General features: G+C 43.5%; 1 protein-coding gene across 3 annotated transcripts in view; it reads right to left on the reverse strand.

Moving 5' to 3' along the window:
* LOC115158003 (zinc finger protein GLIS1) overlaps positions 1 to 19,150 on the reverse strand; it is a 122,778-nt gene that overhangs the window by 38,767 nt on the left and 64,861 nt on the right. For all 3 annotated transcript variants that reach the window (XM_029706444.1, XM_029706443.1, XM_029706445.1), the window contains 2 exons: positions 8,867 to 9,092; positions 5,855 to 7,283 (listed from right to left, as the gene is read on the reverse strand). In XM_029706444.1, coding sequence (XP_029562304.1) covers positions 5,855 to 7,283; positions 8,867 to 9,092 — 1,655 coding nt within the window. The remainder of the gene's footprint in view (positions 1 to 5,854; positions 7,284 to 8,866; positions 9,093 to 19,150) is intronic.

The following is a 19,150-nucleotide window of genomic DNA, read 5'->3' on the forward strand; positions in this document are numbered from 1 at the left end:
TGTGTCGGAGCTGATTGCTCACAAAAGACTCCATTTACCCGGAGAAAACACCACGCCATCTTGGCAACGGACGCCGCTGTATGTCTCAACGTCTGCTCGTGGGGGATTTGGCCACTCTCTTCCAAAAATCAGTCTAATAAATCTAAATATATATGTTTGCTGGTTTCACACCTGTGAAAAAAAAGGAAATTCCATGATCTATGTTTTTTTTCCAGCAGGTCCCTGGCTGACTGCAGTCAATTTTCCTTCAGCATATGGTGGTGTGTGTCAAGAGAGTGGTTTCATTAGGCAGGTGAGGTGGTGGCTGGGGTGTGTTTTATCATTATGACGTGGGTGGCTCGGTGCAACTCTGAGTTCTCAATCATTCTCAAAACTAAAACCGAAACTTTATTCAATTTGGAGGGTAAAATACCAAATGTGTTCTTAAAGTAAAATGGGTAACACTATTTTTTTTTCAGAGATTACCAGGTATATACTTGGAAAGTACATGGTAAAATGGTAATTACATCTGTCCTAATTCTTTTGATGGCTATATCCAATATCTTTGAATGAATTATATGTAAAATAAACCATATCTTCTATTTTATTATACAAATAATTGAGGGGGCCACATGTCCCCTCAGTTTCAGTGGGCATTATGCCTCTGGCCCTAACAGACACTCAAAAGCCTCCACACACCTGAAAAACATTGATGGAAGACACAGAGTTATACAGTGCCTTCAGAAACTATTCATACCCCTTGACCTTTTCCACATTTTGTTGTATTACAAAGTGCAATAAACATTTATTTGATTGTCATTTTTTTGTCAACGATCTACACAAAACACTCTGTAATGTCAAAATGGAAGAAAAATTCTAACATTTGTAGAAATAACTATGGAAAAAACAAGATAAGTAGATAAATATTCAACCTCCTGAGTCAATACATGTTAGAATCCCATTTTGTAGTGATTACAGGTCTGAGTCATTCTGGGTAAGTCTCTAAGAGCTTTCCACACCTGGATTGTGCAACACTTGCCTATTTTTTTATTTATTATTCAAGCTCTGTCAAATTGGTTGTTGATCATTGCTAGACAACAATTTTCATGTCTTGCCATAGATTTTCAAGCAGATTTAAGTCAAAACTGTAACTCGGCCACATTCACCGTCTTCTTGATAAACAACTTCACTGTAGACTTTGCCTGTGCTTAGCTCCATTCCGTTCATTTTTTATCCTGAAAAACTCCACAGTCCTTAACGATTACAAGCATACTCATAACATGATGCAGTCAACACTATGATTGAAAATATGGAGAGTGATACTCAATAATGTGTTGTATTGGATTTGCCCCAAACATAACACTTTCTATTTAGGACAAAAAGTGAATTTCTTTGCCAATTTTTTTGCAGTATTACTTTAGTGCCTTATTGTAAACAGTTTTGGAATATTTGTATTCTGTACAGGCTACCTTCTTTTCACTCTGTCAATTAGGTAAGTATTGTTGAGTAACTACAATGTTGTTGATCCATCCTCAGTTTTCTCCTATCACAGCAATTAAACTCTGTAACTGTTTAAAGTCACCATTGAAATCCCTGAAAAGTTTTCTTTCTCTCCGGCAACTGAGTTAGGAAGGATGCCTGTATTTTTGTAGTTTCTGGATGTATTGATACACCATCCAAAGTGTAATTAATAACTTCAACATGCTCAAAGGGATATTTAATGTCTTCTTTTTTTATTTTTAACCATCTACCAATAAGTGCCCTTCTTTGCGAGGCATTGGAAAACCTCCCTGGTCTTTGTGGTTGAATTTGTGTTTGAAATTCACTGCTCAAACAAGGGACCTTACAGATAATTGAATGTGTGGGGTACAGAGATGATGTAGTCATTCAAAAAATCATGTTAAACACTATTATTGCATACAGAATGAGTCCATGAAATTTATTATTTGACTTGTTAAGCAAAGTTTTACTCCTGAATTTATTTAGGCTTGCCATAACAAAGGGTTTGAATACTTATTGACTCCAGACATTTCAGCTTTTCATTTTTAATTAATTTGTAAACATTTCCAAAAACATAATTCCACTTCGACATTATGGAGTATTGTGTGAAGGCCAGTGACCAAAACAATCTCAATTGAATCCATTTTAAATTCAGGCTGTGACACAACAAAATGTGGAAAAAGTCAAGGGGTATGAATACTTTCTGAAGGCACTGTAGGTTAAAGAATAAACTGAACCACAATGAGTTTATATGGTATGTATCTAAAAGGTAACTTGACCCAGTCTACTTCTCAGGTAAGTCTCTGAAAAAATTGGAGGGAAGCACAAGAGAATCCTTCAACAGGCCTTCTCAACATTCATATAGTCCAACATTGAAAGTATTGCACAATGGACAGGATTTCAAAACAATTTCATACAATTTTGCCATTCAGCTAATCTGTGGAGACTTGGAGAGAACCAAGTAAAGAACCAAACGCAAGTTATGGTCCTACATGGTCCAGCATGACGTGTCTCATCAAGTTCTACATTATATAGGGTTTAGATGAATATTTATCTGAACTTCAAGGGTGCAGAGTGGAGCTATCTGACTCAGAGACATTAAGTCCGCAGGACCGTCTCGATATAACCCGCTAAGTTATCAAAGCCTGCGACTATGTCAGGGCTCCGGTTGCTGGATATATTTTTAATATTTATGCAGACAAGATAATAAAAAAATGTAATAAACTAAAACAACAGTCCGAATTAGGCATGAAACATAACAGGATATTGCAGAGAGATTATGCCATTTCCTTTTCGCCCGTGTGTCCCTGCCTGCCAGACTACTATACAACAGCTCTGGGGCCTGCATTAATTGTAGAGGGGGGGGGCTTTACAAGTTCTCCGAACTCAACGGTTACAGATGGAGCCACAATTTTTATGTGGGACCGCGTTAAACATAGCCAGGTATGGACAGTGACAAGCGAGAGGTCGGGAGAACGACTTTTGTGTTGTGATAATGACTTTTTCCTGCCAAGACACCGCATGAAACAAATGCTGTGCAGCTGGAGGAGGCTGGAGGGGAGGGGAGTGTTATGCTTGGATGTGAGCGCAGCTCCAACTCATGAGCGCCCACTGGAATCTGCCGCTGGAAAGATAATAAAGGAAATAGATGGGGGGGGGGGGGGGGGGGGGGGGGGTTCTGGAGCATTTGGTCCTGAATCAAAATGTCTCATCTGTTTCCTCTGTGCGAATAGCTGGAATTCCTAAATGCCTTTGTCTATTGCATGAGTACAGCAAACACAACAGGCATCCTTCAAACGCTTCTGACTGCAGTGGTCACAGACGCATAAGGACTAAATAAGGATACGAGATAAGATGCGACGACATACACACACACACATGCTGTACGTATAAATGCACACGCACTACAAATCATAGCCCACATTTGTGACAAATGGTGGCAGGGATCTATCTCCATAGTATTGCGCATGAATGACCACACACTCTCAACCATTACGCAAACACAAACTCGTTGCCTCAAGACACATGTGAAACACGTGCACACTTTCTTCCACTTTCTCTAAGGCGTTCTGTCGAGCTGAATCTAAATACATACTCATTAGAAGTGTTTATGCAAGTCCGAATACATTTCTGTTTTTGTTCAGTTTGAGAACTGAGTGTTAGAATCCAACATGGATCGAAAATGTGTGTGTGTGTGTGCGTGCGTGTGTGTGTTAGTGTGTGTGCGTGGGCGTGTATGTGTGTTTGAGGCCTTGCTGAGGTCTGAGTGATTGGGAGGCTGGGATGTGTAGCTTAAACCCGCACACACACTGCCTCCCGTCCCGAGATAAAGTCCAGCGGTTCCATTACACTGAGGCGAATTGTTCTAGTGTTAGCATCTGGTAAGCATCTCCCCACACAAAAACACACATACATTTATACATACATGTAGTACAGTACGTACACATACAGACACACACAAACACACACTCCGTCTATTTCCCTTCCTGTCCTACGTGGCACCAAACTGACCTCAGTGACAGAGTTTGAGTCACACTCAGGTTATACTGGCATGAACAGTCACAAGAGAAGAAGAAATGTGAGTGTTTAACATATATACAACACTCTCTGAAAAAAACACAACCAACAGCTGGACCAAAACACAGGGAATTTGTTCCCAGAACTCCCTAGAATTCCCAGAATTTGCATGAAAAACAGCACAGAGTTGAGAGAAGATTCACAGCCTGAGCACATTTTGAGCTACAACATGCACACGCACTAATGAATGATGACTCTGAGGAACTTCCAGTAACTTCCAGTGCTCATTATACATTCAAATACTACACTACGCATTCATGTAAAAATTCCTATAAAATGTAGCTAACAATGTAAAGCAGTGTTAAGTGTCACTTTAACACTTAAACACTTTAACTGCATTTCACTTAACACTTCCTTATAACGCTCGCCAGTTTTCACACTTTCACAATAATGATCAAATATTATTCTCTTTTTTTATATATCGCCTGGATTTCATAAAACATAAATCGAAATAAAACAGGTATTTTTGTGTTGTTAGGCTACGATCGTATTGCACAATAATAATTCTATTTTGGATGGTTTTCCTAGAACGAGGAAGAACATTTCTGACAGGGGTTGGGTGAAACTCTGAATTAAGCAAGACGAGATATTTTACCATCCATCCCTCTGCTTCGTAGCCTCTTCTTCCACTAGACTACTACATATTTCCCTGTGTTTGGTTTGGATAAAAAAGCCAGTTCACTTAATACTTGTGGGACAGCTAAACATTTAAACCTTCCATTTAAAGGGATCAAGTGTATGCATTGTTTGGTTATGTTAACCAGATGTGTTAGTTTTTCATGATCTGAATCCCTTCTTAAAAAAACGGCAAAGCGAGAGAAAATAAACATGACATCGCCCTACACAAATTGTGGACTATTGTGTATTTGGACTAAATCCTTCTCTAGGTTGGAGGGCTTTTTCCATTTGCTAAGGGATGCTGGGGAGTGACAGTTTGACGTTGATTGGTGTGTTGACTTGTGGAATTGGATAGTTTTACCTGTAAAGAATACAACCACAAAGCTATTTATACAGCAACGAGCTACACTGCTCCAATTATAACGCTTTTCTTCAATGGAAAATGTGTGCTTGAAACATTCTGCTAAAAAAATTCAGTGACTACAAATGTATCCATTTTCAATAAAAACTATTCTGATTTTATAATAAATAAAAAAAACTTTGCAATGAAAAAATGATCAGTCTTGCTTTTGGAAACAATGCATCTTGTTGATGTAGATGTTTCCTTGAATCACAATCGACCATCAGTCTCTGAGGATATTAAAAAAATATTTTTTACTTCTATCACCCTAACACTGCACGTTTTTTGGTTGGACACCAAACGATTTCAATGAAATACCAAATAAGGGATATACTGTACTAGAAACTAGTCTACCATCAACTTCACCTGTTCATGTTTTACACATGTACTGTACACAGCAGCTCCAAAAATGTATGTTTAAATAAAAGCTCTCTTGGCCTGCTCTGTGGGAACTAGAAAAAGTCATGTGCAGGGATACAATCAAACTGGTTGCACAAGCTGGGAAGAGTCAATTTCACACAGTAAAAATATACTGCGGAAACAAGAAATGTAACCTACAGTACAATGGACCATATAAAATGGCTTCCACTCAGAAAAGTGGGCTGTGAACAACATTGACTGCCGACACCAACCGCAATGGCTTGGTTCTCTACTCAGGGTAGGGAATTACTAGAACGGCATGGGTACATTCAATATGGCCGCCGGTGCACCCATTACGTTTACTTGAATGGGGATTTCCGTTCAATGAATTATATTTCTATGGTGGGGAGAGGGACTCACCATACACTTGTTGGGCTTCTCTCCCGAGTGGACCCTCATGTGGATGAGGAGCTTGTAGCGGGCGTTGAAGGGCTTGTAGCGGCGGATGCAGCCGGCCCAGAAGCAGGTGAAGTCCTCCCCTTTGCGCTGGTCGATGTGCACCTTCTCGATGTGCCTCACCAGCTCCTCCTGCTGCTCGTACGCCACACTGCAGTCAATCCAGCGGCAAACCTGCTTGTCGCCGAGCGGCCCATCGTCCTCTCCCCCGACGGAGCTTGATGTCTTGAGGCCCGAGAGGAGTGAGGATGAAGACGATGTGGGCTGGTTCTGGAGGTGCAGCAAGCCCCCCGGGCTTGGGCCCCCGTACTGGTGCAGGTGGTAGGGTGGGGGCATGGAGGGCCGCGGGGGGGCAGGGTGGTGGGGATGAGGACGGAGGTGGCTGGCAGCAGTGCGGCCAGTCAGGTGGTTATAATGGTGGTGATGGTGGTAGTGGTGCTGAAAGAGCTCCTGCTCGCTGGGAGAGAAGTCATCTAGAGGCTCCTGTTTCAGAGCTCCTCCACCGGCCCTCTGACAGCCCTCCAGCATAGACACGTTCCCAAGCAGGCCTCCCGTCATCAGGGCCCCACTCATCAGCAGACCCAGCCCATCGGCACCTGCTCCTCCTCCTCCACCCCCCGGCTGCATGGAGCCGGGCTCCTCACACAGTCCCTGGTTCTGCTGCTCCGGGTCCAGAGACGACACGGAGGAGGAGGAGGAGCCCGAGGAGGAGCCCGAGGAGAGGGACAGCAGGCAGGCGGCAGGCGAGGGCAGCTGACAACTCTCCTGCGAGAGGGGCTGCTGGGGGCTGCTGCACTGCTGGGCGGGCGGGGGCTTGTGGGGGCCAGCCCGGGAGGAGAAGCCGCCGCTGGGCTGGGGTGAGGGGTTTGTCCGGAGCCCGTTGACACAGGCCACCACGGACATCTGGGAGGAACAGATAATGGCGGTGATATCGATCCCCTCAGTGGCGGCGACGACGGCGTTCGCGACGGCGCTAGCGTTACTGCTGGCAGCGGCGGACTGGGAAGCCAGGGACAGGCAGCGTCTCTTCAGGCTGCTAGTAGTGAGCAGCCGCGCTGAATGTCGGGAGCCGCTTGGGGACAAAGACAGCGGGGAGGAGCCATCTTCATTATTAAACGGGTACGCCGAGTCTGCCGATAGAGCACTGCCTAAGCCACTGCCGCCGCCGCTTCCACCGAGAGGACCCTCCATCTCCCCCCGCCGGACCCCCATGTTTCCCCTGCTGTTCTGGAAGGCACCCTGGATTGTGGTGGAGACCCCTGGTCCCTGTGAGATGTTGTAGCCCATGGATGCCTCCTGTTTGATGGGATAGGAGAGAGGAAGTGCCCTGGCCCCGTTGGAGCTTCCGCAGCCTGGGTCGGGAGAGGCCAGGGATCTCTGGAAGGCAGAGGACCTGTAGAGGGGAAAAACACACGGCAGGAAATCTGAGCAGAGCGAGGCTATTAGGACAACACAGGGGAGAATATGAGCACTATTAGCCGCCCGCTGTTGATAGATAAAGGCCACGGCTGTCTGGGTCCTGCCAAGTCATCCTTCCCACATGCCGCAGCTTTCAGTCCTCGCACAACAGCAAGGCTGTGAGCTGCAGACCTGGCCTGGAGTGGGCTCTCTTTCTCCCCCTCTCTCTTTCTCTGCTCTCCCTTGCTCTCTTTCTCTGGCTACAAAAATAACATCTCACCCCAGAGAGCCCCCACAGAACTAAAAGTCTTAGTCAGGGGGTCTAACATCCACTTCACACAGCCAGAGAACTTTCAGAGAGAAACGGAAGGTTAGTTAGTGACTTGTGGTGTCCCTTTCAAAACAGGGCAGCATCCGCCAGCAGCAGATGATCCGGGAGTGATTTCATGAATAAATGAAAGGGGACCTTGAGCCCTGTGAGCAGTTATGAATGGGCATTTATGGCTAAGAATAGGAGAGCGGCAGATAGAGAGGATAGAAGAAGAGGCGATGGATGAGACTTCTTGTGTGTCACTAGTCTGACAGGCTTTGATGACACAAAGGGGTTAAACCTAAGCCTACATGTTGGGATAAATAGGAGTCACCTGGTTTGTTGGCATAATGGCGGCCTGTGAAGGGTCAGCGTTTACAATACTGTGTATTATGGTGGGAATCTTGCCCCTGGTGAATGGGGAGCCAGGTCGTATTTCTCCATGCGTCGCTGTGATGTCCTACATAATAATTCCTGTCAGTTCGCTCATTATGGATTTTGTGCAAAGCTCTTGAGTGATGTGAGAAGGCCCCTCTTTCTCGCTCTCCTGTCTCCATGAAGGAATTGTCTTTGTCCTCTCTCTCGCTCCTCTCCCTCTCGCTCTCTCTCTCTCTCTCTCTCTCTCTCTCTCTCTCTCTCTCTCTCTCTCTCTCTCCCTCCCTCTCCCTCTCCCTCTCCCTCTCTCCCTCTCTCCCTCTCTCTCGACGCACACTGGGGAAAAGTGCTAGATAGAGCCAGAGACTGACTTTTTCGTAGTCAATAAAGAGTGTGTGAGAGAGAGAGTGCCCCCCCCCCCTTTCTTTCATGAGCGCTATATCCTGTTTGGCTGTAGCGATGGCATTCAGAGACAATATGGGAGAATTGAATGTCTGTCCAGAAGCACTTTGGAGTGTATAGAGGCCAGAGAGGGGGATCGGAATCTTTGTCTGACCATTGAATAGATGTTACGTAGCGTACCGGCCTCCTCTATGAGAAATGTCATGACATGCTATAGGTAATTACATTTGACAGATAAAGTACGCATTTACATGGGGATTATTATCAATACCATTACCTGCGTAGAATGATTACTGTTCATTTTTTCAGTATGATCATGTTATTAGTGTTAATACAATAGTATAACGTGTACTGCTAACATCATTTCAGGTGTTTCAAAAACACAAACAATCTGATCAACAGAAACAATCGACAGACAGCTATACCGTTTCGGTCCTGTACTGACCCCTATGTTGCCGGTGTTCCTGTCAGAACCTGTCTGTCGTTCTTACCTGGCTTCAGCGTGCTGCTGCTGGCTGTCCTGCAGATGAAGGTTGTGTGTGGGTGTGGGCCGCTCACAGTGGACACTGTGGTAATGACCCACTGGACCTGGCTGGCTCCCTGGTGGCACCTGCACCGCCAGACTCTGCCCACAGCGCATCAGTGTGCCCTCACTGCCCCCCAGCTCTGGCCCACTCTCCTTCTCTGGGCAGTAGGCACCGCTGCAACTGCCGTTCACTGGAAAAGGGGAAGAGAAGGGTTGAAAATGACAACACTGCCTGTAACCCTCAAAGTCCCTAAAATAAGATCGAATTTTTATTCACTCCCAAAGGGGGAGTTTGTTTGCACAAGCAAATACACACAACGCCAATAAATACAAACTTATGATGACAATGACAGCACTGTAACCCCTCAGAGTCCCTCTCTAGATCTCTAGCTGGAAGTTGGCTCCGTTAGCCTGTTTCGCTACTCTAACGACAGAACAGAGAGATTAATAACTACCATAGAGTGCAACACATCTCCTCTGAGACGTTTCCATCGGTGACATGTTGAAATTGGATCAAATTACGATCAATCTCTCGAGAACAATCGCTGGCTTCGAGTTTGTGGATCCGTTGATATCCGGAGTGGTTTTGTGAACTTTAAAAGCTGATGACGTCAAAAGATTAGACTTGTGTAAATTCTTGTTGAACTGTGTACAGATAAGCAAAAAAGCGTGACGGGTCCGTGCTCAAAAAGATTGCATAAAGCTTACTTCATCTTTTTCTTCTTCTTCTTATTTTTACTGCATCCAGTTAGCATATACAGACGTTTTGGCTTAACAGCCTTCTTCAGTGTGTAGACAATAACACTTTATAGTGTGGATCTCATTGATATTATTAGTAATGTGGGAAAACTAAACAAGAGCGAGAAATTAGCTAATTATTTGCATTGATGAATGTTCCAAATGCTCTTGTGTTTGTCACTTTGCTATTGAAGAGACACTCAGGCAGTCCACAGCTGGGTAATTCTAATTCAATTACAGGAAATGTATTTTGTGTTGAAATTGTGAGAGAGTTTGCTGAACCACTAGCATAATCTATCTATATATTTAGCACCGTATGACATGAATATAACCAAGAAAAGCATTTTGGGGACTTTTAGCGTGTCTAACAAAATGTTTCCATAAAACATATCAGAATATGACTACAAATCTGAAATTTGACACATGAAAGTGAGTGAAGGGGGGCTGTGTATGTCGAAATATTTCCAGAAGGAAAGACAATACCCCCGATGCTCATTCGTGTGTAGGAGGCCACATGTCCCTGCTCCAACCTCCCTAACTCAATTTCTCAAATTGAATTTGCTCATAATGATGTTATTGACAATGTTATCACATCTCTTGAGCTATTATCAATGCAGGCACACAAACACTCCTTAAGTGATATGAAGGCATGAAAGGAAAAAGAGATGGAGGAGGAAGGCATGAGGATAGAGAAAACAGAAAGACGAGGATAAAGTAACAGGCAGAGAAAGATTTTTCTTTTTAAAAACAAGATGCAGTCAGCGAGAGAGAAGGATGGAGGGAGAGGCAGATGGACAGAGAGAGGGAGAAGTTGTGAAGAAGTCATAGAAAAATAGGTTACGGTGGAGATGCGTGATTGGCATTGGAAAGAGAAAAAGGGACTAGGGGAGAGGTGGAGAGAGCGAGAGGTGATGTATAGAGAGCGAGAGGGGCGAGGTATAGAAAGTCAGGGCAAACACTGCAGTGTCGCTCGCTGAGGGACTTTGAGAGGCATGCTGGTTTCACTCAGAGCCATAAACAGAAGGCAAAAACTCTTTCAGCTCTGTTCTGTTTTCAAGGAATACAAATGGTTCTGTTTATAAAGTTCTGGAGCGTTCTGCCTCTTCTTTTTTTTCTTTTTGGCTGCGCGTTTCCACAGTTAGCATATCCAACTGTGTTTGTGTATGAAAACTTCAAGGCCTGTTGATTGACGGCCAAGTATTTCTTGCCTCATCTGGAATAAGAGTGATTCAATCAGGACGGCCAATGGTGACATGAGTCAGGATAGAGAACTAAAATGTGTGTATACCATGGCTTTGACCGTATGTAACCTTTCACTATGTACAGTCACACACAGGTGCACACGCAAACACACGCACATGCACCACCTGTTTTAAAGAGTGAATACAGATGTAGGATCTTAATTTGAGCCACTCTGCTACAGTGGGAAAATAATCCTGCAGTAACCAGAAATGTGAATTATTAAAAAGGTAGAGAGCCGTGCATCCTCCGAAACACAACCCAGCCAAGCCTCTTGACACAATGCTCGCTTAATCCGGAAGCCAGACTCACCAATGTGTCGGCGAAAACACCGTGCACCTGGCAACCGTGTCAGCGTGCATTGCGCCCGGCCCGCCACTAGTGCGCGATGGGACAAGAACATCTTTGCAGGCCAAACCCTCACCTAACGGACGACGCTGGGCCAATTGAGCACCGCCCCATGGGTCTCCCGGGTCACGGCCGGCTGCGACAGAGCGTGGACTCGAAGCAGGATCTCTAGTGGCACAGCTAGCACTGTGATGCAGTGCCTTAGACCACTGCGCCACTCGGGAGGCCAAGCCTGACTTTTCTAAGTGGAAATTACCAACTTTAGGAGCCTTTTAAAAACTGAAATACACTTCAAGTTCGCATTTCCTGCTGTACAGGAAAATGCTCAGCAAAAAATGAGTGATCAAATTAAGATCCTACAACTGTATTAGTTGCACAAGCACCCTATAAAATACACAGCCAAAGGGAGAACAGTATAAAGCCTATGGTCTAACCATTCTATATAATATTATCTGTACGGTATGTCTTTAAGATGTAGCTTATGTTAGGATCAGGTACAATGAACAATGAAATACAACATATACCCAGGCAAAACAGATTGAGCCACACTCATGCTGCCAAACATACCCTCGTAAAACTGACCATCCTACCGATCCTCGACTTCGGCGACGTCATTTACAAAATAGCCTCCAATACTCTACTCAATAAATTGGATGCAGTCTATCACAGTGCCATCCGTTTTGTCACCAAAGCCCCATATACTACCCACCACTGCGACCTGCATGCTCTCGTTGGCTGGCCCTCGCTTCATACTCGTCGCCAAACCCACTGGCTCCAAGTCATCTACAAGACCCTGCTAGGTAAAGTTCCCCCTTATCTCAGCTCGCTGGTCACCATAGCTGCACCAACCTGTAGTACGCGCTCCAGCAGGTATATCTCTCTGGTCACACCCAAAGCTAATTCCTCCTTCGGCCACCTCTCCTTCCAGTTCTCTGCTGCCAATGACTGGAACGAACTACAAAAATCTCTAAAACTGGAAACACTTATCTCCCTCACTAGCTTTAAGCACCAGCTGTCAGAGCAGCTCACAGATCACTGCACCTGTACATAGCCCATTTATAATTTAGCCCAAACAACTACCTCTTCCCCTACTGTATTTATTTATTTATTTATTTTGCTCCTTTGCACCCCATTATTTCTATTTCTACTTTGCACTTTCTTCCACTGCAAATCTACCATTCCAGTGTTTTACTTGCTATATGGTATTTACTTCACCACCATGGCCTTTTTTGCCTTTACCTCCCTTATCTCACCTCATTTGCTCACTTTGTATATAGACTTATTTTTCTACTATACTATTGACTGTATGTTTGTTTTCCTCCATGTGTAACTCTGTGTTGTTGTATGTGTCGAACTGCTTTGCTTTATCTGGCCAGGTCGCAATTGTAAATGAGAACTTATTCTCAACTTGCCTACCTGGTTAAATAAAGGTTAAATAAATACATTAAAAAAAATTCAAGCCAAATAAAATACAATGCACTTCAGAAGAGGCATTCTCTATTTACCTGTTTGGAAACAGTTGCTGTTTGCCAGTAGAAAGTACTTTATGTAAATCAAGGCAAAGCTGCGCGCACACCACAAATATCCCAGCGGAGTGATTACCTATGATTTGTTCTGTTTATAGAGATTGGGGAGGCAGGTAGCCTAGTGGTTAGAGCGTTGGACTAGGAACCGTGAAGGTTGCAAGATCGAATCCCCGAGCTGACAAGGTAAACATCTGTTGTTCTGCCCCTGAACAAGGCAGTCATTGAAAATAGGAATTTGTTCTTAACTGACTTGCCTAGTAAAATAAAGGTACAACAAAATTATTCAAATACAAACAATTGTTTCAAGCTTTGCTATGGTGTGTTTGGCAATCTTTGGAGTTGCCTCCCTGAGCACTGACCTTTGACCTGGCACTCTAAGAGATACCCATCTCTATGAATGAGAGGAGGAACATGGCTCCGGATCAGGAAATAGTGAGGTATAGAGGAGATGTTGGAGCAAGAGGAGAGGACATTGGGGAAAGGAGAAGACCACACTGGAGGTGCTAGTTTGGGGCTACAAGATCAGCCTGGTCTCATAGACTAGACGTAACATAGTATAAGTACATCTGGGACACTCAAAGTAGTATGATACGTATATGTATGTTACATATGTTAAGTTTGGTATGGTTACATAAGACAGATGGTTACTTAAGGCAAAAATAAAAGTAGGGTGGTTGGTTGGGGTGAATCGGTGGGTGTATAACCCACCGATTAGTAACCCAAAGGTTGTGAGTTCAAATCTCATCACGGACAACTTTAGCATTTTAGCAAATTAGCAACTTTTCAACTACTTACTACTTTTTAGTTGCTTTGCAACTACTTAGCATGTTAGCTAACTCTTCCCCTAACCCTAATCTTAACCCGTTTAGCTAACCCTTCCCCTAACCTTAACCGTAACTCCTAAACTTAACCCTAACCCCTAATCCAAACCTTTAGCTAGCTAACATTAGCCACCTAGACAGAATTTGTAACATATCATACATTTAGCAAATTCGTAACATCTTCTATGTTTAGAAAATTCGTAACATATTGTAAATGTAGAAAATTCGTGACATATAAAACAAATTGTTATTCATAACATATACAAAATGGGTGATGGAATCCATAAATAAATAAATAACATACGAAACATAACATATCCTACCATAAAATGGAATGTTCCGGATTTACGTACAGAATAATACGAAATGCTTTGAGACCAGGTTGTGAGAGGAGCCTAAACTGTATGGAGATGATTATGACACTGAGACCAGGTTGAGGAGGTAGGAGCTGGCTAGGGTATATCATCAGGAAAAACTGGCCCTAGTTATAGGCAATTGGTAGGACAAGGAGTTTTTTCTGATCAGGTCACACCCTAGACTATATAACTAGTCTGTCTTTAGATCTAGATTCGAACAGTCACTCTTCTACAATAAACCAGGGTGCCTCCACTCCAGTCACTGTGTCTGTTCTAAAGTCTTATAGTTGTTCTGTGTTCCGTAAAGCATACAGACTGAACGCCCGGCTGAAAGCTTTGCTACATTAACAGAATCAGTCATGCTCAGGCTAGGAGGAGAAACAGGCTTCTCAACATATGGTGGCTTGGAAGGAAACCAACCATAAATTCAGTTTATATTGAATATGCCATGGTAATTCAACATTGTGAGTATTTCATTGTGTGTTAGGGCTGGCTTGATCAGGAGGTGGAAGCCAGTGAAAGCACCTAGGACCGAGGTGAAATGGAAGACACACAGAGCCGGTGAGAGAGATAGAGATGGAGGGAGGGTGAGAGAGAGGTCCATTGTTGCGCTGACACAGTGATGGGAACATGCAGGGGTCAGATCAGTGCTGACTGGTCATGTTGCGGTTAGGTCCTGTAAGAGTGGTCATGGGTGGTCTCTAAGGAACCATTTAGGGCTTCTTTTTTTCCAGTTTTCTCCAAAGTGTGAGCTGAAATGAACTCCATGATTTCAGTCATGTATTTTGTAAGTGAAATCGTTTTGAAGAAAAGGAGGGGGGGGGGGGGTCATTGGTTGCTCTGATAATGATATGCACACTTGCAAGCGTTCAGAGCCAATTAGAGGTGACAATCTAAGGGCATGAGATCAGGGAGAGACTCGTTACAGGCCGCTGCCAGAATCACCGCGGGCAACTGTGCTGCTCTATCAAGACCATGTACAGATGTGCTTTTGGCCCATCCTTACAAACACCCACTGATGTCAGCATTCACAACCAGAAAGAGCTGAGACGAAGCCCAGAAGAAGGCCTCTATTGTTATCCCCCCTTCTTGTTCTTACACACCTCCCAGAAAAACAACTTGTGGAACAGGACCACAGGAAAATACCCTGTTTGATATCATGGTTATAGATCTATTACTATCATTGCGGGATGATTCGAAATGGTTGAGCTCACTAATCCCCACGGGGGGGGGGGGGGGGGGGGGGGATAGTGCGATTAGATGAGAAGAATATCTCTCTATTACACATGAATGAACACATAAACTATAGATGCAGACATGGGGTAATTATAAAGCGATATATGTGGTTACTGGAGAACTTCTATTGAGGGACATATGTGATTCTTTTTTTTTGGGCTCGTGTCAAGGGGAGAAATGAGGTTTCCAATCGCCCCCTATTGATTCAGTGTTCTTAGGTCATCCATTTGTCACGCTTCCTCCGTTTCAAACCCCATCGAGAACACAAAGCAAAGCCCTAAAAAATCAGATGCATCGAAAACCACAAATGGAAAGCCCTTACAAACTATTTCCATGGATGAATTAATCCAGTTCTGCATCTAAAGATAAAGAGACAAGACAGGCAACAAATACAATTAACCAGAACAAATGTCATGCTCTCTCTTTTGACTCGTTGATGTTTATCTGGTTTAGAAGAAGAACAAGAAAAGCATTTTGAAACACGTATTTCCACGGCTGTATTCCAAATGGCACCCTATTCCCATATAGTGCACTACTTTGGACCAGAGCACTATGGGCCCTGGCAAGAAGCAGTGCACTGAAGGGAATAAGGTGCCATTTGGTATACACATGTGTACAGTAAGGCTGTACTCTTGTTGCCAAAGGGGCAAATCATCAGAGAGTCATGTTGAGATAAATCAGTTTGTGCTTTGGCTAACTCCCTCTCTATCTGAATGACTAATAAATGACTAATAAAACAGAACATCCCACATGTCTCCAACAAAGAAAGAGCATAGCTAACCCCACAAAAACAATGGCTATTATCTCCAGATTTGCATGTCCTGTATTGTATTCCTCAATGCATTCTACACTCAGAATGACCTGACATTCAATCACATCATCATATCACATCACATGCTATCATTCTGAACCCAGCATTCCTCGAATAATGGACCTCTCTCATTTCACACGACTTACGATAGGATCCAGATTCTGATTGTCTGTCTCTCTTTCGGTCTCTGTCTCGGTCTCTTTCTCCTTCTTTCACAGTCTCTTCTCTCTCTCTCTCTCTCTGTGTGTTCTTTGTCTATCTGATCTCTCTCTCTCTCTATAGTCTCTATGCTGCATCTGATCAGCAGATGTCCTGGTGTGGTGCATGATTAAGTGTAATTGGTGGTAATCTCAGGCGATTTTTTTTTTCTGTGACACTTCATTTTCTATAATTCTCGCCTCTGCCTTTTAAGTCACCTAAGCGCTGTTTTAAGTGCTGGGGTGAGACTGCGCTTGTGCCAGTGTTTAATGTGTTTAAGTCTTCTGAGATCCCGGGGAATAAAAAACAGATGTGCAGATGTTTCGGGGGGAGCGGAGGAGGTGAGGAGGGAAGAGGAGGAGAGTGGGGGAGGTGAGGAGGGAAGAGGAGGAGAGTGGGGGAGGTGAGGACGGGAGCGTTCAAGAGGTGTACTGTACTGAGAGAGGGCAGCTTTGTTCGGAGGGAACTGGCAGCATGGGCTTTGGTAAAAAATTTGCGCACTATATAGGGAATTGGGCACAATTTGGGACACAGGCCATGTCAGGGCCCAGACGCTAAAATATCTGAACTCAAGAAACAACAAGCTGCCAAAACCACAAGACGGATGCATCTGGAAATCCAGCGTGACAATTCAACCCGGTGCCACTTTGGGCTCCATAAATCATAAGATGTGCACATGAACAGTTAATAATAATCAGTTAATTCTTCCTCTCCCTTCTTCTCGCCTTATATAACACTTATTACACACAGCATGACTGGGGTGGGAGATGACAGGCTGGAGGAGTTTGCGGGATGCTCTGTGTTGTGTGACTGCTGTCCGCCGCAGATGTTGCATATTACAGTCCAAAGCTGCCTTCTCCTGCTTTAAATCTCATAACTCATCTATATTTGTGTCTGCTGCATAGGCCCAGAACTTATTTGTTTGCTTAGTAATGGATGTATGATTGAAAAACCTGGGGGCACAAGTAAATGAAAAATAACAAAGTCGAAAGGACAGCTCCTTTAAACAGGTGCTCGACGGAGTGAGGGAAAAGAGGGGGAAGAAGAAAAGCAATTAAATTAGGAGGACAGAAAGGTCTCTGTTTTCTTAGAAGGATTACTAGTACCAGCAGACATGGGAATTTTCATGAGGATGAAATCAGTTTGTTATGGATTTTAGCTGTGCTCGGAAAGGTATCCCATATTCTCCTTGATTTGTCATGAACAACTTCACCATGAATTCAAACTATGTGTGAATAAGAAAAACAATTTTCTAAAACATTCCGACATTTTAAAGAAACAGAGCAAGTAATAGCAAATCCCCCCAAAAATCTCCAAACTCTGTGTAAAGTTTGTTGTACAATCACTGCATTCCCCTACATGGTGTAATGAATAGTCAAACATTTCCAAACTCCGTGTAAAGTTTGTTGTCCAATCACTGCATTCCCCTGCATGGTGTAATGAATAGTCCAAAATCTCCAAACTCTGTGTAAAGTTTGTTGTACAATCACTGCATTCACCTGCATGGTGTAATGACTAGTCAAACATCTCCAAACTCTGTGTAAAGTCTGTTGTCCAATCACTGCATTCCCCTGCATGGTGTAATGAATAGTCAAACATTTCCAAACTCTGTGTAAAGTCTATTGTCCAATAACTGAATTCCCCCGCATGGTGTAATGTATAGTCAAACATCTCCACTCTGTCTAAAGTTTGCTGTCCAATCAATGCATTCCATACATCGTGTAATGAATATTCAAACATTTCCAAACTCTGTGTAAAGTCTGTTGTCCATCACTACATTACCCTGCATGGTGTAATGAATAGTCACACATCTCCAAACTCTGTCTGTTGTCCAATCACTGCATTCCCCTGCATGGTGTAATGAATAGTCAAACATCTACAAACTCTGTGTAAAGTCTGTTTTCCAATAACTGCATTCACCTGCATGGTGTAGTGTATAGTCAAACTGCTCCACTCTGTCTAAAGTTTGCTGTCCAATCAATGCATTCCTAAATGGTGTAATGAATATTCAATCATTTCCAAACTCTGTGTAAAGTCTGTTGTCCAATCACTGCATTCCCCTGCATGGTGTAATGAATATTCAAACATTTCCAAACTCTGTGAAAAGTCTGTTGTCCAATCACTGCATTCCCCTGCATGGTGCAATTAATATTCAAACATTTCCAAACTCTGAGAAAAGTCAATTGTCCAATCTCTGCATTCCTTGCATGGAGCAATAACTAGTTAAAAATCACCAAACTCTGTGTAAAGTCTGTTGTCCATTCACTGCATTCTCCTGCATGGTGAAATGACCTGTCAAACATCTCCAAACTCTATGTAAAGTCTGTTGTTCAATCACTGCATTCCCCTGCATGGTGTAATGACTAGTTAATAATCCCCCAACTCTGTGTAAAGTCTGTTGTCTAATCACTGCATTCCCCCGCATGGTGTAATGAATAGTCAAACATTTCCAAACTCTGTGTAAAGTCTGTTGCCCAATAACTGCATTCACCTGCATGGTGTAATGTATAGTCTAACATCTCCACTCTGTCTAAAGTTTGCTGTCCAATCAATGCATTACCTACATGGTGTAATGAATATTCAAACATTTCCAAACTCTATGTAAAGTCTGTTGTCGAATCACTGCATTCCCCTGCATGGTGTAATGACTAGTTAATAATCTCCCAACTCTGTGTAAAGTCTGTTGTTCAATCCCTGCATTCCCCTGCATGGTGCAATGAATATTCAAACATTTCCAAACTCTGTGTAAAGTCTGTTGTCCAATCACTGCATTCCCTGCATGGTGTAATGACTAGTCAAACATCTCCAAACTCTGAGTAAAGTTAATTGTCCAATCAATGCATTCCCTGCATGGCTTAATGACTAGACAAAAATCTCCAAAACTCTGTGTAAAGTTTGTTGTACAATCACTGAATTCCCCTGCATGGTGTAATGAATAGTCAAACATTTTCAAACTCTGTGAAAAGTCTGTTGTCC

This window comes from Salmo trutta, chromosome 22 (genome assembly GCF_901001165.1).
Source record: "Salmo trutta chromosome 22, fSalTru1.1, whole genome shotgun sequence".
NCBI classification, from domain to species: domain Eukaryota; kingdom Metazoa; phylum Chordata; class Actinopteri; order Salmoniformes; family Salmonidae; genus Salmo; species Salmo trutta.